The sequence below is a fragment of the Aulonocara sp. 'chitande type north' Nkhata Bay genome, linkage group LG14 (assembly GCF_057382095.1).
Source record: "Aulonocara sp. 'chitande type north' Nkhata Bay isolate Kocher_YH1m ecotype deep benthic linkage group LG14, A_spYH_male_GT1.1, whole genome shotgun sequence".
Lineage (NCBI taxonomy): Eukaryota > Metazoa > Chordata > Actinopteri > Cichliformes > Cichlidae > Aulonocara > Aulonocara sp. 'chitande type north' Nkhata Bay.
Window position 1 is genome coordinate 13,203,071 of NC_141357.1, and position 21,976 is coordinate 13,225,046.

The following is a 21,976-nucleotide window of genomic DNA, read 5'->3' on the forward strand; positions in this document are numbered from 1 at the left end:
ATGTTTTAAAGTTTTATGAACGTTTAGAATTTTAATAAAGCAGTACTTTTTTTATCGTGTAGAAAAACTTCGACGTGTGATTGAAATTGCACTTCTTTTTCTTACATTACGATATCTCAGGGTTCAAATGTGTGGTTAAACTTCTTTACACTGACATAAAGGGGACTTTGACTGGTTACCCCTTGAGGTGAAGGTTGTTGTGATTTGATAGATTACAAATGAAACTGACTGGAACTGATGTGGCCACCTGGAGATCAAAGGCCTGTATTTGGCCCACAATGTAGGATCAGTTTTACATCCCTGATATCAATATTGAAATTAATTATGCAAAAGGGAGCATAAAGGTTTATACTAACTGCTTGTAAATTTTCTTGTTTTTAGAAAAAAAAGTCATGATCATGACAAAATACCGAGTTAAGTGCAGTAAGTATAAGAGCGCTACAATATAATAAACCTAAGAAACAGCCACGCATTCTGGTCCATTATACTGTGTTTACCGTGGAGAGAGTGAAAGTCATGAATCGTGATCAGTGGTATTTGTATACTGTCGGGTATAGTAGACAAACCCATTCCAATGCAGCATATAAAGGAGTGTCTGCTGAGCTGCAGGCTAGGCCTGGCTTGCCACATGGAGGAGCAGGAATAATAAGAAGTGAGATTGAAGGTCATTAAGGGCACACAGATTTGTTTGTTGCACAATTGTGGCTGATACGCACATATATATATATATATATATATATATATATATATATATATATATATATATACACACACACACACACACATATATGACGAGCCTATGTAAAATTTTTATTTAGCCCCTAAGGGTAAATAATAAGGCAGTGAGCTCACTGCGTATAGAGAGGAACATATGCAATAATATGCTTATAGCTGCTCGTATGACACAAATACTGAAAAGCAGACACAGCCACAGCGCATAAACATGTATATAAAGTACGTTGTAGACAAAAACACAGACCAGGATCTTTGAGCAGATGTTCTGTGGTTGTAGTGATCAGATGGACACTGTTTTATCTGTCCTGGAGACAGCATAACGGTTGTAGGATGCTTGAGTAAATCTGGCTTCTGCCATCTGTCCCAGTGACTCCCTGTACACAGACTGGATCTCACAACACGATACAAACAATCAGAAGGGCCCTTTGACGGGACGAAATCTTTGTGAAAGTGCCATGTCAGCAAAGACTGAGAATGTTCCAGGTTTTTAGAGTGAGAAAGAACTAATTTCAGTGCTATCTGAAATCATTCCTACCACTCTTATGAAACTTACTTAAAGATCAAGCTACAGTTCAACTCAGCAGAAACGCTGAAAACATGGATTAACGACTAGTCTAGTTTTGATTTTAAATTACTTTCTTATATGTTTTTGTTTGCATTTGTCAGTGACTCTTCTCATGAATCCCAATTAGCTAGTGGAGGCCTCAGGAAGTAATTTCTCCAAGTAGTGGTAAAAAAAAACCAAAACAGTTGTTGTGTTGTTTCCACTTACATTTTTAAAAATGTTTTTGCCAGATTGAAGGAGAAAGACGTATCCTTTTTTACCGTTTCCTTTTCTTAACCGTTCTTTAAAGGCCTATAAACGAAACTCTGTAGAAAAAAATTGCGAGTCCAGTTACACATTACACCTACACAAGCTGCTGGGCCACAGAAACCCATACCCCGAAGCATCTGGTGCACCGTTTTTGTGCTGATGTTAATGCCAGAGGACGTCTGAACGCCTCAGCACTCGGCGACCCTGCTCTATGACTTCATGTAGTCTTCCACTTCATGGCTGAGATGCAGGGGTTCCTAAACTTGTCCACTTTGCAGTAATACTGCTTACAGCCGATGGTGGAATATGCAGGGGGAAAGAAATATTTAAAATATTAAATATGATAAACTTGCAGCAGCAGCAGCCTTTTACAGTACTACACTCGAATTTAGTGAGCTCTTTAGAACGATCCATTCTATCACAAGGAATGAAGACTGCAGGGCTGGGTGCTTGATTTTACACACCTGTAATCATGTAGAAAATGTATAGAAAACAACAAAATTTAAAGATTCAGAGTATTGGGGCAGCTGATTACAATTACAGCTGATGAAATATGTGTAAGAAAAAGCTTTTTTTTCAAATTTTACCTTGTCAGAGCAACAAAATCAGTTTTATAATATAATGGTTCTCTATGGTATTGTTGTTAATAGTGATGGTGAAACAGCGTGAAAAACTGAACACTGAAACCAGGGGATCTTTTTTCCTAACAGTGTCAGACCTGTGATGAGAGAATTATTATAATAATAAAAATATATTTTATTTGTGGGCACCTTTCACAACACCCACAGACTCCTTGCAAGGAGTTAAATACCAAAATCACAACTAATTTGAAAAACTTGCAGACAACCACAATTAGTTTCATGTAATGTTGTTTCTTTGTAAAAGCTTAAAAAGCGCTTATGAGAAGAGTCTCAGGGAAGAAACTGAAACGTCCAGTGCAGGGGATCTCAGTCTAATTTATTTAAACTACAAATCAGGAAGAGCCAGCTCTTTGCACCATTTGACTGAGACAAAATTCAGCTTGCAGCCAGCAGCCTCTCCTGCAGGCATCTTGTTCATGACCTTTCAAATGATTGCTGATTAAGAGCACTCAGCCGCCTCCAATGGGGGAGATGAGTGAAGCGAGGAGAGCAGAGGAGAGGTGGAGGAGGGCTGCCCTGTCTAAACAACTGTGTGTAGTGAGATTTTAATTCAGTGTTTACAGTCTTTTCTATCAGCTGAACACACAAACACACACACACACTGCTGAGATAGAAAGTTATCAGTCTGTCAGTTAGTGTTTTTTCAGTAAACACGCACACTGTTAGACTTTTCATCGCCACTTTACGGTAACATACTGGCGTCACTGTTGCCAGCGTCATACCGTGACGCCGTGTTACGGTAGCTTACCGTTCTGCAGGATGATACCGTTTTTTGCTGGTGTGGTATAATACTCTTGGACAAATTATGGTAACGCACAGTAGCCTTTTTTACGGTATCTGTCGTTGTGTCGTAAATTACGTCAACAAAGTAACATCATACTGTGATTAAGAAATTGGTATACTACCGTTTATTCACGGTATGTCACTGTAAGCCCGCTGCAAGGTAATACACTGCAATATATTAACCAGTAACTTACCGTTATCACGCATCATCAGTACCAAAAATATTCATCTCTGCTAGAGGATACAGTGTCCCAACAGGCGGTCATTTACTGTTTAACAGGTCGTAATTTACCGTAATTTCAGTTAACAGTAACATACTGTAAGAGACTGGAGGGTTCCAAAAAAACACACACACACAAAATATAATTCATGTGCTTTACACCACTTTATTTCAATTCAGATTTTTCCCTGCTGAAATACACATTTCCAAAATCAAAAACTGAAAAGAACTGAAAACATATTTTCATTGAGGAAGCACTTGTTTTTACTAAACCATGTAATCCATTATTTGCTCAGATGGTTGTACAAACAATAACGATATTATGTCATATCCATATCATGGCAGACAACATATGCTCAAGTGTTGGGTTTTCTTAGTTATATTTTGTAGGGTCTTAAACCTACAATGTGAAGTGCCTTGGCATTCATTTTGTTGGCACCATGCAAAAAAACTGAATTGTAATGAATATAATATCAAGCCCCACACTTCTGCCTTTATATACACTTTATATACACACCAAAATACTGGCTCACCACCAAATCAATGCACAAAACAGGGTCCACAAGGACATGGATGAGCGTGTGTGGTGTGAAGGAACTTGAGTGACCTGCACTGAACCCTGATCTTGCTTTGTGGACTGAGTTCATTGATTTGTAGGGTGAGCCAATACATGTGACAATTAAAGTGTAAGTAGCTGAAATAATTTTTAACAAATGGGTAAAAGAAGGAAAAAAAATCAAAACTATTGCACTCAAAAAACCTATTGGACAGAGACAGCATCTTGCAAGATGGCAAGAGGGCTTGTCTTCATTGTTGCTCGTCTTGTGTAAATGTCCAGAAAGCATGGGCCATGGATCATCTGTGGAGACATGGGTAACAGCACATTGGTCACTTAAATTATACATGAAATTCACTAAAAATGGCAAAAACAGTTACCTAATTTGAAGTTCTCCACTCAAATTCAGTAAGCCGCTGGAGGAAAGTTGTGACATGAGGGTTAATGTGAACAACCTTTCGCTTCACAGTGGTCCCAGTCCTTCTGCTTGTCCCAACCTTGGAGGTACATTTGGCCGTGTGACCCTTGTGGTAACTGGATAAATTATTAAAACTATTAAACAATAAAAAAAAAAGATAGTCCAAGCATTAGCGCTTGGTGTTACAAGACGTCCAGGGGATGTGGTGCAGTAACAAAAAAGTGTCCAGGTTGAAAAAGGAAAAGACAGTAAGGCAACCTGGAAATTACACTGTATTTTTTAAGTTAAACTAGGTGGTCTAGCTGCTTTTCCTATCAAAAGAAAGAAACACAACAAAAGCTAGACGCTGCTCTTTTAAACAGGAAGAGCAAGTCACGAATAGTTAAATGATCAACACCCTCCTCACAAGCTCCAACACAGAGCCTCTCTGGCCCTGGAGCCCTTCTCTCTCTGGCCTCGGGTGAGCAGAGTCAGCTTCACAGACGCCTGTCACCCAAAGCTAGAAAGACAAAATCACAACAGGCCCTGATAGAGCCGTAACACTGACCATCTTTACAAACACTGTATTTGTTATAATTACTTTTAATAAATAAATTATGCATAATTATTGTATGGATTATGGTCAATTGCAATGTGAATACATTTTGATTAAAATGGAAAATGGCCTAAACATATGACAAATGAATTAACTTGTCAGTTGATGTTAGGGTGAGATCCATTCATGCGTCCATTCACCTCTGCTTGTCCTTGTTAGGGTGAGCTGCTCAGTGGAAACATATTACAGCTGCTGTCTATTATCTTCATAAATTATTGATCATGTGGTGCTTAGTTCTGGCCACCTGACAATGTCAAAGCATCATCATTAATCCCCATAATCGTACAGAGCACTCTGATCTTGGATTTAACTGACGTCGCATCCAAGGCAGGCTTCTCGAATTAGTACATCTCTAGTGTATGGACCTGTATGAACTTTCTCTACATAGGAAAAAGCTGCTATAACATGATTGAAAACAGGGTTTTATTTAAGATATATTTCCACTCCAACTTTGTTTTTTTAAGAAGATATAAAGCTTCTCATGTTTTAATCCTGGTTATTTTCTCCCTTGCTTAAAGCAGAGTTTTTAGCCACAACACTTGACACATCTTGACCTCCGTGTCTTTTAGTGTTGCGAGGCTGAAAGAGTTCATCTCTCTCTTTTTTTGTAATGTTAACTAATGACTACTTTCATTTCCAAAATATCACTCCCAAACAAAGCAAAGGCTATGTTTTCATAATGGGGGAAAGAAAAAGACCTCTAGGGTTTAAACCAAAGTTCCACTTCTGTGGATAAAGAATATTGTGTACCCAGCAAATGTTTACTGAAACATGAAAGCACATTGCTGGGTCGTATCAGATGGGGAAAAAATGAAGAGGAAAAAAAACCAACAACCAAAGGAAAGACGCTGGATGTTTGATGAAGCATTGATGAGAGGGTGAGAAAGAGAGAATGAGTCAGCAGCAGCTTGCCCGCACTCTTCCTCTCTACGGACAGATGCTTTCCTAAGATTAATATTCCCACTCAGGGTTTATTCGCCTGTGTTATCCCCACACTCACCAGGTGATTTCACGCTTCGTGAGCATCCAAAAAGCCCCCTTTTCTCTGCAGCCGGGAGTCCAGCCTGTCACCGATTTTAATAAATGATATTGATAAACCGCTCTCGTGGCTCCGAGCGTAACGGGAGTCTAAACTTAGCCCGTCGAGGAGCGAGCATTGATCTGACTGTTTACGCACACCCCCGTGCCATTCACAGCGTTTCTTCATCAATTATTAAGCTTCGGAAATCTTTACAACTAATGCCTTTTTCAGATCAGTCATAATTAACTCGTGGCCAGTTGTGGGCACCTTATTCTGTATGAAAGGCACCGGCAGTCATTACAGCCAGCTCCGTTCACTGTGCCCTTAATTGATCACAGATTTAATAGGTGGCAATGAATTATAAATCACTGATTCCACTGATGTCTCACAGAGGCGTGTGGTGTCCTTTTTTCTCAGTCCACAGGTAGTTGAATGGACTTCAGACAGTCCAAGATATTGATCTGTGGGAGGTAATTTCATAGCATATGCATGGTTGACCAAATGTCAGAGTTGTGGCTGTGTGTGCGTCTTGTGTTACATGCTTAAGAATATGTGAGGATCAGCATGTGGAAGATGTGTGCAAGTCATTACCTCTTATTATTTGAGACCGGACCTTTAAATCCTCAGACATAAATGCATCTGATAATTATATCTGAATCCAGACCCCTTTCTCACACACGACAAATCTTTTTGTTTTGTGCCACTTGAAGCTGCATTAAATCTTTCAGTGTAGAGAAACTGAACCGTTAACAACCACGGTGAAGGCATCAGCATCAATCAAACGTACATTTTCAGTGCTAGTATCTGTATGGCACTGGAAGTATGGCATCAATCGACTCCTAGCACATCTTTAGACAAGATTTTTTGGGAAGCTTCATTTACGCAATGCAGTATCCTGACTTTACACATAACAACAATTTGGTGTTTTGGTTTTTTAAACCTCTGTTAAGTACGTCCTAATGATCCAGCACTCCAGTACTGGACAGTAATGATCTCCATCGGTGCCACATTTTTATCATGTTTAGCAGCTGATGATTTACAGTCCCTTAATTAAACAAACCCTGCCTTCTTTTACTGGCCTTATTAAACATGACAAATGACACAGACAGCATAGTTAACCTTTGAAAGATATCTTTTTTTGGCTCCTTTTACTAAACTCTCCCATAATTATGGCACTGTCTTGACCTTTAATGACTCTGTTACCAGTAAGAAACAGTAATTGAATTGTTGAGTCAAAGCATCTGGTAGTCCATTTGTTCTCGGTGGTAATTGTAAATGTTAGCTGAGGTCTGCTTTGGTGTTGGCAGGGTTTCTTCGTGGCTGCTGACGCACATGCCTAACAGCAACGTTGACTAAACAGATCGGCATCCCTCTGTGACCGCTGCACGCTTGTTAAATGACATATTAAAAATTCATTTTAAAAAATCACATTTCTTTGTTTTTTTCACTGGTGTTGATTTAGATCAATGTTTTTCACGCTGTAGTTGTTTAGTTAGTTTGGAACATTTAGGTGGAAAATCCCAAACCAAAGCACTTTTTTACTTTTCTTGTACTCTTGTTACAATGCAATATCTCATACTGTATTTGGGTGTTTCATTCATCATCAAACAACTGTTTGTTTTTGAGGCGAACACTTAGAAACTGAACAGTGACATGCTTGAGCTGTCAGTGTTCATGAAAAAAGTACAGCTTATATCATGGCTCACTGCCACATGCATAGACTTCCTATAAACTCGGCAAGAGAGTGTACTGTAACTATACAATATAGTTACAGCTGCTAGCTTATTCACAGAGAGGCACCACCAGGGGGGTTTCCTGGTGACCAGGAAGGCACTAAACTATGGTGTGATAGTTTTAGTCTTTTCATTAAAACATCATTTTGTTAATTAAGAATTAGAGGATCTTTTAGTTTTAGTTTTAACTAGTTTTAGTTTAGGCAACTGATTATCATAGTTATTGGACTAAATCTAAAGTTGATTCAGTGTTTTTACCAGCGAGAGTTGCTCCACACAGTTTACAGAGCGTCTTAATTTTCTTTAACATGAAATGCCAAATGTGTCCTCTCACGCTTTTTGTCATTTTGTCCCTTTTTCGTGAGGAACACGGAGCATCCGAGAAAAACTTGTTAGTTATCGTCTTGTTTTTGTCAGAAAAAAAGTTTGCTGACAAAAACTAGATGGTGAAAATTATTGGTCGCCGCTTTACAACATGGTAATCACAATCAGCACAGTGATTTTCTAAATACTGACTTTATGCTCAAACTGCACACCACATGCCTACCAGTGGTGTGAACTGATTGCTTGCGTGTGAATGTTAGAAATGTTAAAAAGCCACTTCTCTGCTCCGTGAAGAAGATTAGGGTGGACAGACACTAATCAACTGCCAAGAGAGACCAAAGTGATGGACAGAGAGAGGTTTACATTCAGAGTAGGAGGTGGCAGCAAGATCGTGGACAGAGAAGCAGATGGGGAAATAGGGAGAGAGAGGAGGAGGAAATATAAATTGAGTCTTTGGTTCAATTTGTCTCTTATATTTTCAATGATTTTGTTTTTAATTTTTTGCTGCTTTGAGATTTGTCACACGTAGATTGGACTACATTTAAAAACTGCTGATTTTCCATCATCTTAATCTTAATGTATGCAATTTAGATTATTATGCATTAAATACAACTTACTATATTATTCACCAGCTGGCCTGTCACTGACTTGGCTCAAACAAAGCTGCAGCTAGCCCAAACCTGCCGGCATCCTCCCAGCAGTAGACCGGAACCACAATCTGTCACCTCCACCTGCACTTACTGTAGTACAGTGCAGCCCTGTGCAGCACACAGCCTCCCCTGGCATCTTTCATGTCTCCCCACCCTTCATTAATTCCTCATACAACCTTTAGTGCACCATTTCCACAGGTTTTCCCTGAAACTGTTCAGCATCGACATCGACTTCCAATTCTTTTGCCACATTCCTCTATATGTAGACAAATCTACTTTGATTGACCTAATTCTAACAAATGTCCCTCATAAGTTTCTGTCTCTAGGCGTGTTTTGTAATGATTTAAGTGATCATTGTGTAGTTGCTACCAGTAGGAACACTAAAATCCCTAAATGTAAACCGCGTATCATCTATAAAAGAAATTTTAAAATATTTAATGAGCAAGCGTTTCATTATGACTTGTCTATGGTAAATTGGGAAAACTTGAGTCTGATACCAGACATCCATCTGGCTTGGGCTTATTTTAAAGAAATTTTTATGAAGATTTTAAATAAGCATGCACCTGCCAAAAAATTTAGGGTCAAGGGACGGGAGAACCCTTGGTTTTCATCGGAATTATCAGAGTCCATCCATCAGCGTAACGTGGCATGGGCAAAAGCTAGGAAAAACGATTCCCTGACTGACTGGTTAGACTTCAGGAAATTAAGAAACAAATGCACGACACTTATCAAGAAGGCTAAGTCAGAATATTATTTATCTGTTACTACAGAAAACCTCAATAACCCTCAGAAATTTTGGAAAGTAATTAAGTCCTTATCTATAAATAAAATATCACAGGCTCTTCCAAAATTCATTTTAAAAAATTCTGTCCCAGTTTATGACAGAACTGAGGTCTTAAACAGCTTTAACAAGCACTTTGTAGCTACTGGTTTTTTATTTAACTCTGTTGGAGCAGCCCCCATGATTCCCTGCACAGAACCCCAAACATATATTGGGGAGCTTTTTGATTTTTCTCCTTTTTCTGTCCAGGAAGTGCATAAAGCTCTTAAAGCCTTAGATCACAGGAAACCCCCAGGGCCAGACTTAATAGAGCCCTATTTTCTGAAAATAGCAGCTGATTACATTGCACAACCTCTTACGATCCTTTTTAATCTTTCAATCCAAAATAAAGAAATTCCACTTGTTTGGAAGTCTGCTTTTGTTACGCCAATATTAAAAGGAGGCGACCCGGCCATTTTGACTAATTACAGGCCAATATCAAACTTGTGTGTTTTGGCAAAAGTCCTTGAGTCTCTCGTCAGTGAGCAATTAAAAGAGTTCTTGTACTCTAATGAAGTTCTTTCAAAACTACAATCTGGGTTCAGAAAACAGCATAGTGCTGTCACGGCTGCCACAAAAGTGATAAATGACATACTTGTTGCTCTTGATAAAAAACAGCACTGTGCTTCTCTCTTTATCGACCTGTCAAAAGCTTTCGACACTGTGGATCACGCCATTTTAAAGCATAGGCTTCTTTCTTTGGGGCTGTCTAGACATGTTGTCTCCTGGTTTACTAATTATTTGAGTGACAGGACTCAATGCATTAAATGTGAAAATCTGTGCTCAGAACTTTTGAATATTCACACTGGGGTGCCACAGGGTTCAATTTTAGGACCTCTGCTGTTCATCATGTATATAAATGATTTGGGACAAAATGTGTCCAATGCTAGTATGCATTTTTATGCTGATGACACAGTTATTTATTCCTTTGGCTCAAACTTTGAAAAGGCAATAGAATCGTTGCAGAAAGCTTTTGACGTGGTTCAGCACACACTTCTGGAGCTGAAATTGGTTCTCAATGCTGAAAAGACAAAGCTAATGTTGTTTTCAAACATGAAGAGATTTCCTCAAACTGTCCCCTTGGTGTCCACTCTTGAGGGAAACCTCATAGAAGTGGTGCATACGTATAAATATCTTGGCTTTTTAATTGATGATTCTCTGACCTTTAAACCTCACATAGACAATCTTGTGAAAAAACTCAAACTAAAATTGGGATTTTTGTTTCGAAACAAATTTTGCTTTTCTTTTGAGACAAAAAAGCGTCTTGTAAATGCTACATTTTTATCTGTTTTAGATTATGGTGATCTGCTGTACATGAATGCTTCCGCCCAGTGTCTTCATAAGATTGACTCAGTTTATCATGCCTCCTTACGGTTTATTACAAACTGTAGGGCCTTGACCCATTGTTGTGATCTGTACGCTCGAGTGGGATGGCCTTCGTTGTCCTCCAGGAGGTTTGCTCACTGGTGCATCTTTATTTATAAGGCCCTGCTTGGACAAATGCCCACCTACATTTGCGATCTGCTCACACGGAGAAGTACTGTTTCTTACAGCCTGCGTTCAAGCGATCTTTTATTGCTCAATGTTCCATTTGCCAGAACTGAACTGGGAAAGAGGGCTTTTACTTATGCTGCCCCTTTCACATGGAACATGATGCAAAAAGACTGGAAGATAGCAGATCTTATTTCATTAAATGCTTTTAAGTCCAGATTGAGAGAGCCAGAGAAAAATGTTTTTAAAATGTAAGTGTTATTTATAATATGTATGTAACTTTGTAATTTCAACGTGTTGTCGCCTCTTGGCCAGGACTCCCTTGCAAAAGAGGTTTTTAATCTCAATGGGACTTTTCCTGGTTAAATAAAGGTTAATAATAATAAAAAAAAATGTAGTAAGTAAGAGCTTTAAAATACATGCATACAATATCTTGACTGAATTTTAAGTTTATAATGAAAGTCCCAAAATGTGTGGTCTCAGTTCTATAATTAAGATCGATGACGTGACTGTGGCACTCACTTGACACCACTGGGGTCTACCAGCTCTCATGATTCTGGCCCAAAACATGACTCCACCACCTGCTTACTGACGTCGCAGCCTTGTTGGGACATGGGGACCATCCACTCACCAGTAAACAAGGCTGTTTGAAAATTAATCTTCATGTATTCCTGGGCCCACTGCAACTGTTTCTTCTTGTAAGTATTGGTTAGAGGTGGCCGAATGGCAGCTTTATACACGAATGCAAGCCTTTTGAGGTTCCTACCCTTTGAGGTTCGTGGGACTCCAGAGGCACTAGCAGCTTCAAATACCTGTTTGCTGCTTTTTAATGGCATTTTAGCAGCTGCTCTCTTAATCCAATGAATTTGTCTGGCAGAAACCTCATTATGCCTTTATCTGCACAAACCTGTCTGTGCTCTGAATCAGCCACAAATTTCTTCACAGTATGATGATCACGCTTAAGTTTTTGTGAAATATCTGTTTTCATAGCAAGCCATTGCACTATTTGACACTTTTATGCAGCAAAGAAGTAATCTTTCTTTTCCATATTGCTTGAAACCTGTGGCAAGCTTCTTAAGTAGTTTTGCTTTAATTGGGCTCACCTGGGAAACTAATTATTATTATTATCAGTGATCCAAAGAGCCCTGAGGCACAATACCATCCATGAGTTTAATGCAGAATAGTTTGAAACTTGGTGAATGGCTTGAATGTTGGAATTGACCAGCAAATAATAAACATTTCAAACAATCAGTCTTTATTTTTTCCAGGCTCATAGTTCATAGAAATGAAGCAAATTTCCGTCCATTAAGATCTCGTTCTCAAACGTGTTTGGCCTCCAAAAAAATTTATACATTTAACATTTTACTTCCACTGAGTAATCTCTGTCTACTGACCTTATTACAGACAGTAAGATTATTATCTGACAGTTTCAACTCTGAAAAGCTTTGATGTTTGTCCTTCTTGGTTCTACAAAATATTACAGCGCTGTTACAGGCATATCTGACCTCATGCTACACATAAGTAGAACATACATGTGAAGGAGCTGCTGGAGACCACACCATCATCTGCATACATAATATGGTTCACTAAAATATTACAGCCTCTCAATTTCTTTGTCAAGCCATTAACATGACCGATAACATTTTCACCGTCAAAGTGTTTTAGTGTGCAGCCCATGTGACACTAATTGAACATTTATTTTCAGTCCATAAAAGTGTACTAAAAATATTTTTTATTGTATTTCATTATTTGTTTAACGTATTTTGAATGATACTGCATGTACGTTGAAATGACCACTCACCGTTGACACTGAAAAGCAGATGCAGCGACCCTCCCCATCGTTGACCTTTTCATGCGATTATTATGATCAGGTTCCATAATCATAATTTCATTTTGTGATGAGAACACAGGTGGAAAGAAAGATGGATGGAAAGGTTGAACGTAATTAAATATGGAGTAGCTGAAGTGAGTGGGTACTGCGATTACTCCTATTAGCAAGGTCATTATCTTCAATTGCTTCCAAGAACTGATTGTCAGTGAATTCTGTTTCTTGTTCTGTCTTCCAGCATGTTTGTGTTTTAAAGGAAGAACTTACTCAAAGACACGTCCAGATGTATTCAGCAGCTGTGAGTGGCTGTGATGGGGATGGAGTGCTGTACGGCTGACTGACCTAGCCCACTTAGCAAGAAAGAGCCCATGTTCAGTTTCCTGGTCTAAGCACAACCTTGATGCAGGAGGGAACCTAAAGAAATCACCCCTGGGTCAAAACTTCATGTTGATTTGCTGAAAGGGAAAAACTGAGCAGCTTTTCTCCTTTTGTGGTCATGACCTGTCAGGGAACTGAAGCCCTGCATGGATACCACTGTCATCACCCACACCATCACCGTCATCATGCTATTTAAAGACTTAATTCTCTATTCCAGTATTGCTGCCGATACTGCTTGGTCATAGACAAGTTAGTATAAATATCTTATCAATGGAGAACAGTTCTAGGAAACCAAATGAGCGTTATTGATTAGTCTAACAGTTGAATTTTATGAAAGTGTATCATTTGATCTATTAAATGTTGAAAAATAGTTTGTCTCCCTCCTGTTTAAGGTGATGTCTACAGATGCTTTGTTCAGCCAACAGGAAAGCAGACAATTCTCTGGTAGGAGGAGCTAACAACTGCTTAGCCCGTTATTTTCTGTCAATTTTTTCGACAAATTGATTCATTGTTTCAGCTGTAATTTGATTGTTTCATTCAAAAAGCACTCTAATGATTTTCCTTTAGTGAGTAGATGATCAGGGCAGGGAAGGAAGCTCACTCGTCAACAGATTTTGCCCTGTGCCTCTTTATTTAGCTAAAGAAAGCCACAATACCTGAATATGTATCAAGTAACCCTGTCGGAAAAAAGAAAAAAAGAATGAACTTTAAATCCAAAAGATGCTGAAAATTAAAGTAGTTTTTTTCTCTCATGAATCTGCAGTAGGATATGAGCCCTGGGAGTGTGGGACCTTAGAAATGTAGAAGGTAGTGGGGATGCAGAAGCTAATACATGGAAACTAGAAGCTGTAGTGTTAGTAGCACATAGAGGGATTGATGAGTTGAGGTGGGATTTAAACACTCCAAATAGATAGATGAGTGTCAAGTGTGCGAGTTGATTAGCAGAAAGGTTGGACCCATGCCCAGACGGACATTCACAGAAAGATGGACAGGAAAACAGACCAGAGAAAAACAATAAGGATGAGATCCTGCTAAAAGAAACATAAGGGCAGTGAAGGTGACCGCTCATTAGGATTGGGCGATTTGCTCCGTAGCCCAATCGTCCTATAGGCCCCCTGTGGCATTGCTGATGATTGATAACATTGCCGCCAGGAAGCAGAGGAGCCTACCATTATGGTAGCAACATCCAGTCAGTGTAATGTATGATGTGTGGCTCAACAAAACACAGCTTGGTGAAAGCGAAATATCCACACTAGGTTGTTCACACTACAAATAAAATGTGACAGCAAACTCGCTCTAGTATGAACGGTTCACGCCCCTCAAAAGAAGACGTCACACATAACGCGCTCTGTTTACGTGCTCTGTTTACAAGCTCTGTTTATGGAAGTAAAAATGGCAGCTGCAGAGCAACTACTAGGTGTTGTTGCAGCAGTCTATCAATTTCTCCCCATATGCTAATAATAATGTATACTTTATTCATCCCCATGGGGAAATCACTCTCTCTGCATGTGCCCCATTCACTCAGCGAAGCAGCAGGCAGCCACTAAGTAGCAGGGAACAGTATCTTGCTTAGGGATAGCTCAGGGTAGCCATTCAGTGGATTCGAACCCCCGACTTTCTGAGCATGGGGCGACCACTCTACCTACTGAGCTATCCCTGCCCTTTAATAAAGTCCAAAACCTCAGTTTCTAATAAAGTTTTTATCTGTCTTGTGTGAAACTTGTATGAAAAGCATACAGGAGTGAAAGCAGATATAAGATCCCTTGAAAGATTATATAAATGAAACTTGTATGTTTTGGATACTTCCTAAAACAATATATGAAAGTAATGAGAAAGTGGCTACTTTCATGAGTAAATCATATAAGCCGTATATGATTCACTATATGAAGTAAGCCAAATCTTATGCAAGTCTTTTATAAGTTTTTTCTATTTCTTTTCTTTTGGGTTGACTCGCTCCGTCTCCAGTTTCCGCCACCATGCTTTCTCGTTTGTCTTCTCTGGCACTGTTAATTGGCGTCTGTCTTGTGTCAGTGACTTAAAAGACAGATTTAATGCGACATGACCATTCGAACAGCAGTCGCTTTCTAAAACATCAGATATGTATCGGATTCAGTACCACATACGAAAGTGACCCAGGTTGGATTTGAAAATATCAGATTTATGCTGTTCACACTGTCATACCACGATCGGATATGAGTCGCATAGGGTCAAAAAAGTCGGATTTGATGCGCTTTCGCCTGCAGTGTGAATGTAGCCTTAGTCAACATGGTAAGTGATCGTAAGTGACCAGGTATCAGGTGAACAGCAATAACGTTATTAAGTCATGACATTTACAGCACTTATATTTTTTTAATATACTCCCGATTCAGACTTCTGAGGACAATCTTTGTAGACCCTACGACAAAACTCATGTAAGTGGCCGACGTCGTTGCCTGTATTTATGCTTGTGCTGGCATTAGTGTAGTTACTACTGTGTAGATTTCCCCATGAAGCATAAATCATAAAGGCATACAAATATACTAACTTCACTGTCCCTCCTTACACAAAGGTACATTTTTCACCAACATACTTTACCGGTGGGGATAAATGTCAAGGAGACGCACAAAGGTGGTCACATCAGTCAGTTCAGCGGTCATTAATGTCTTCCTGTTTTTTCTCCCATTTGATGATAGTAATGATGCATCACTGTAGTTGCTCCACACATACATGGTTATATGTCGGTTTTATGTGGAAGGTGCAAAATGAAACTATATATCCCTTATTATGAATCTGAATATGAAGATAACTTAATGCATCACTGGGGAAGTGGGATCAAATTTGCTTCAATTGGCCAGCTACAGCCATTAACTTTGACCATCATCAATCCCTGACATCACTGTCCATCAGCAAAACCCCGCTGTTCATGTGGAATAATAATAAAAGTGAAAAAAGGGATTTATTGATTTGATTGTATGAGCATATAGCGGCTCAGTTTTAAGATGAAATGGAGCAGTTAATTTAGTTTTACTGAAAAAAGTACAGATATTTAATTTGAAGAAGGTGCTGTTATTTGGATTTTAACAGGTTCTGTTTCAGTGTTTATTAACTGAGGATTAGCGGCCAGTCCTGCCCAATTTTGCTTGACATAGAAAGCATGACTGCTGTTTTTTTTTCTTGCATGTTCTGCAATAATCTGTGATCCAGACTTCAAAGCAGAGGTACAAAAAGTCCACGCACGAACTGTGGGTAGAATTCAATGCCACTTCCAAGCTCATTTCTATTCTGATAAGGCTTTTTTACGTATTTACTGACTGAACGTTCACCGTGAACCCACAGGCACCCCCCTCACAAGTTCACGGTTGAATTCTTCGCACTCCTGATGTTCTAAAAATACCTTTTTAACGTCACAACTGCTCAGATTCATCATCGCATCTTCTCCTCTCACGTGAGATATTTCTGTCACTAAATTAAAAATACCCCTGCTGTGGCAGGCTTTTGACAGAGGGCATGTACTCCAGCTGATTCTTATCTAATTTGGTTTTTACTTTGGGCCTTTGTCAGATGTCTGCCCTCTGTAGATGAGAGCAGCCTGCACTTTCATCTCCACTTTAGTTGTTCTTCCGTCTGTTATTTTAAGAAAGTGTGCAATGGATTAGTTCACCCCCCTGAAAAGCCTTTGGATTAAGAGGTGTGGAGGATGATGGAGAAGATGATGAAGGGTGGAGAGTCAGAAGGGGAATGAGAAAGAGGAAGTGGTGTAAAGAAAAAGGGAAAACATTAACAGCGCAAAGACATCTTTCCTGTTGGTGTTGGGTAGTCAACATCTGTGAAGCTTCAGGTGCAACAGTTTGTGTTGTGTGCTGTTACGTGTTGTTTGTCATATTTCTGCTGGCTCCTCTGGAAAACGCTAAAACTGACTCGCTGTTGCTATGCGACTGTTTAAAACTGTTTCAAGCCAGTTTTGAACCCCAGCGATCCTTGCTGGAAAAATTCAATGCTGAAATCTTCAAAACCATCAGTACCCTGCATGCTGAGGCTGAATGTTAAATGTGTGAATACCAAATAGTGCTGTCAAGATACTTTGACTTTCTATTACAAACAAAGAAGAAAGAAAATTACCAGCTTTTTAGTGCAGGGTCATTCCATATACAGTCAATCCAATCTAGAAAAAGTTCCCACATCTTCAAAATCAGCTGGGGATTTTGGTACAATAACTTTTGGACATTTAATGAAGCCATGTGAAATTTACTTTCATATAACGAATGAAAAAATGGTTTCAAACCCAAATATAAAATGCAGAACTTGTGAACACGACTTTCCCTTCCATAAGCTACATTAAATGCAGCATGACAGAGAAAACCACACAACCTCTCCAAACATTCATCACCAAACCTTTCACAATTCAATGATATTTCCATTTAATTTTACAGGGGCAATGTAATATTTCCAGTACAGAGAATCAGGTTTGTGTATCATTTTTAGGCCTAGACTATGTTAAAACAAAATACACACACAATACTGGATTGGTCCAATAATTTACACTAGGGCTGCAGCTATTGATTATTTTAGTAACTGAGTAAGCTATTGATTATTCCATCAATTGTTTAAATATTCAGATAGGAAATACTTTTGTCTTATTAATGAATGAAGAATGAACTGGTTCTAATTTTCGCAATGTTTTAAAGTTTAACTTCACATCTGTCAGAATAAACCTAAACCCTTTGTGTGTATATTGAAATTACCTGAAATTACCTTTAAAGAAAACACTTTCTCAAATGCAAAAATATATCAATAATCTCAAGTACAGTAAAAGGTCAAATCAGATTAGATAAGATATACATATAATCTAAATAAGGCATAAAAAATGTATCTTTAATCTGTCTTTATGGGAGGCTTTGTGATTTAATAGGAGACAGGTTTTTGGCGTAGACATTAATGTTAATATTAATAATAATTCACAACCCTCAGGTTAGTGGCTAATAGTTTGATGGCCCATGTACATTCTTGTTGGCTTTTGAAATTAATGTGGTCTAGCACATCCCGTGCCCCCCTTTAGACTCACCCCTGTTTGCTGCAGGTATTGCTTCCATGTAAAATACACCTGACCCATCCTTCACATTTGGGGAAATGAAGGATGCATTTGTCGGCTGCATTTGGAGCAGCCTTTGAAGTGGGACAGCCTTCGTCGCCTGGCTGTGATGTAATCGGCCTTCAAATGTGGCCTCAGAATTGGGACACAGCTAGTGTTCATCAGTTAACTGGAAAAAGGTATTGCTACAGTTAGCTACAAATCTCTCCTTTACTGGTATGCTATAAAATGACAACAGGTTGATTTCAGTGACAATGCTAAGCTGGCTGGTTCTGATATATTAATCCCAATAACTATTTAAAATATGGTTTTACAGTCACTGGTTAACGCTACATCTGCTAGTTTCGACATTCCTCGATCCTGCTAGCTATGCTAACAAGACAACTGCCCCAACTCTGACTTCAGGTTCGATCACCTGACAGCAAACACAACTGGACAAGCTAGGACAACTAAGTTAACTAATTTTAAATATTACAATAAACTCTATGAAATATGATTCCAGTAGAAGTTATGTAATTTAAGTTTTTTTGTGATAGTCCAAGCAATAAAAGAAGGTCAGGCACAGGTTACAGTCCAAAAAAAGGTTTTTTATTTCACCCAAATACAAACTTGGTTAAATTATACAAAAAAATCTCAACCTTGGGCCCATAAAGGAGGTCAAAGCAACCAAACTCTAGTTAAAAGCTAGCACAAAACAATACTACTACTACTAACTCTAACAAACTGATGTATCTAAAGGGGAAATTTAAATAGTAGCTGATTAGTCCACAAAGTCGTAAAAAAAGGGGTAGAACACACAAAAACCGGACTGAAACTAACATAACAAATTACATTCCCCCCATGATCCAGAGTTGTGGTATGACCCAATTAGCAGGTCTCCATATAGGCTTGCTCCGCCCTTTTTCCCACTTCTTAGCTCATCAACCAAAGGACCTGGAGCAGCTGCCACTGAGGTAACTCCGAAAACAAAGAAAGATTAAATCATACGCCCAACTGTGTAAACTAAAATGTCCGTACTTATTTTAGAATACAGTATAATATGATTGTATAAGTAAATTAAATCTAAACCGAAACCAACCCTTTCTTACTCTGTAAATTAAATACTATATTTAAAGAAAGATAAATCTAAGTGTAGTGTTATGTGTAAGTAGCACTGAGATGTTTGATAGATATTACCCAATATGTGTGGCTGTAACTGCAGCCATCACAGTCTCTCCCAATTAAGGCCAAACTAACAGCACTGATCTATTTGGTGTTAAATTTAATAATAATTATTAGGGATGGGTATCGTTTAGGTTTTATCCGATACCGGTGCCAAACCGGTACTTTTGAAACGGTGCCGGTGCTTAAACGGTGCTCAAACCGGTGCTTAAAGAATGGAGAACACAAAATTGGTCCAAAACCCTCTCATGTTCAGCTGTTTTTTTTTTGTAAAAAGATAACAATGTTAGCTTTTTCTGCAGCTATAGGGGATTTATGGCATCACTCTTGGCTGGAAGCAGTGCTTAAACAATGGAAAAGATAACAAAAGCATTTGTGAAGATTCGATGTTTTCAGTTTCGTTGCAACTGTCTTAAATTCAGTTGTGTAACTGTTAGATGCTGCTGCCTCTGCCAAAACAAGGTTTATACTTCTAAACAGGGTTCAACAAATCTCAGAATTACACCCTTGACTATAGAAAGATTTACTGCCCTTTGATCACCTACTACTGTTGTGTTAGTTTTAGAGAGATGAAGAAAATCTCAAGCAAAAGGCCTGGGTAAGCTCAGATGAGCCAGTGTGTATGATGTGCTGTCCAACCACTTCTAGAGATAAGTGTTCATACTTTCTCACAGTGGTTACTCTTTAAGATGGAGCAAAAAGTCCGGGATCACAAGGAGCGGTGTGATTGAATTGTACAAATGGTGCACATGTTTAGGCAAGCTCTTCACAAAGCTATTTATGTTGCAGTCAGTAGTTCTAACAAAATATGATCAAAGATGGTGTGCGCAGAATGAGAAAAGAGAGCTCTGAAGAAAAGTTCCGACCCTTCACATCGCAGCACACAAGGCCCACTGGTGCATTGAAGGGATGGAGAAAGTTTTTGGATATTAAAGGAAGTCCTGAGAAGGAAGAAGTCTTCACGAGGAGAGAGTGTGTGCGCGTGTTTGCTTGCATGTGTGTTAGCGAGTCTGGATTCAACAGTATGATGATTTTAGTGGCTGCAGTGTGTGGTGTCGTTGAATTGCAGTGCTGACTGGTCTTTTTATTATTGTGGAGGCTTATTTTCACATTCGTAGTCAAAGTCGCTGCATTGAACTTATTCTGGGTGAGATGGGCAAGTAGTGGTGGTTGTAGCTAGGGAAGTAGTACAGGTCATCTGCTAATCAGGAGGTTGGAGGGTTGATCCCTGCCTGCTCCAGTCTCCAGTTTGGATGCATAAGTATCCTTGGGCAAGTGATACCCAAGTAGCCCTCCAGTGCATTGATCGGAGTATGAATGGGTGAATGATACATGTTGCATAAAGCACTTTAAGTGCTTAGAGTATGAAAAAAGCTAATCTAAGAACCAGTTCATTTACTAAAACAGAACTATTGAATCTAACGCGTTGTTTGCCAAACTTATAGTTTCTAAATGATCTAACTCTTATTAAATTATTTTAGGTGTCCTGCACAATTCCGAGGTGTTCTATGGTTCTACTACACCTATTGAGAACACAATATTAGACACTCTAAGCTGAGGCTTAAAACCTGCCATCAAAGACGGCAGACAGAAAAGTTCTAATCTACATGACAGTAAACGCAGCATTTCATAAAAATCGCATGCTTTGCTGTGACACCAGAATGCTTCTTTCTTCTTAAATCTGATATTAAATCTATATTTAGAAAGTGCAGGTGATGGCGGGGAGTAGTGTAGTGATATTCTATGTGGGTCACCTTTTAAGGTCACTCATGCACACCGCCCAACAGCAAAGTCTTAGATGACGTGGGAGTTTCTGTTCTGCTGAAAACCAAGATACTCTTCGACACTATCCTCCATACTTGATAACACAGAGCTGCACTGGAAATGCATGAAAATATTCTGCATGCTTTGTTTTACTACACACAGAATAATGAAACTCTAAAGCCCGACTGATGATGGGATTTGTTTGTTTTTTTTAATTTACATTATTTGCAGTTATTCTGTTGACCTGTGAGCTGCATGGGTTTCCCTTATGTGTTTTGCTTTGCCTGTCTCTTTGCAGAATTGTTTGTTTATTTGAAAAGATTCAGGGAGGACAAACTGCTTTTCAACAGAAGAGAAGCATGAAATTAGCTGGTACCGTACATAACCAGGGAGGGCATTAACAGTTGGTGAGAAGTGCTGGCTAATGCAGGACTGTTGCTATTTATATCAGAATGTGGAAGAAGCTTTGGATGGAAGCTGGCTGAGCAAGACAAGTTTATAGGCACTATCTATATGTCTTCATTAATTTTGAATGCAGAAAAGTATGGATGGGAAAACTTCATTTGAAACACTGAATACTTTATCATGTGGGTTTTTTCTTATTTTCTGTATGCTGCATGGCCAAGACTGCTACTACAGAAATTAGGCTTTGATATTGTTAGAGCTGAATGAAAGCAAAGGGTAGAGACACAGACTAATTGCGGGATGCTGATAACAGCATAAGATGTATTTTCTTTGAGCACAAAAGCATTCCCTTTGGTAAAAATGCTCCTTTGAGCAGAGTGAAGGAGCCCAACTCTTTAGTCACCATACAAATCTACAACAGAATCGTCTTTTCTCCTCCTCTCTTGCTCTAACACGCAGACAAACACATGGTATAGTGTCAAATTAAAGGACCAACCCTTGACCTTACGGTGATGAGATCTACTCTAAGGGAGCATTTTGCTGGGTTTGCCCCTTCAGAGATCAGGATCAC

General features: G+C 39.0%; 1 protein-coding gene across 5 annotated transcripts in view; it reads left to right on the plus strand.

The window, feature by feature from the left end:
- The window catches only part of sphkap (SPHK1 interactor, AKAP domain containing), a 135,949-nt gene that overhangs the window by 77,734 nt on the left and 36,239 nt on the right, over nucleotides 1–21,976 (plus strand). Inside the window, exon 1 of one of the 5 annotated variants that reach the window (XM_086261037.1) lies at nucleotides 18,916–19,028. The exons of the other annotated variants lie outside the window; for them this stretch is intronic. Within the exon in view, the coding sequence (XP_086117163.1) occupies nucleotides 18,916–19,028 (113 nt within the window). Of the gene's footprint in view, nucleotides 1–18,915; nucleotides 19,029–21,976 lie in introns of those variants that run through there. 5 annotated transcript variants of the gene reach the window in all.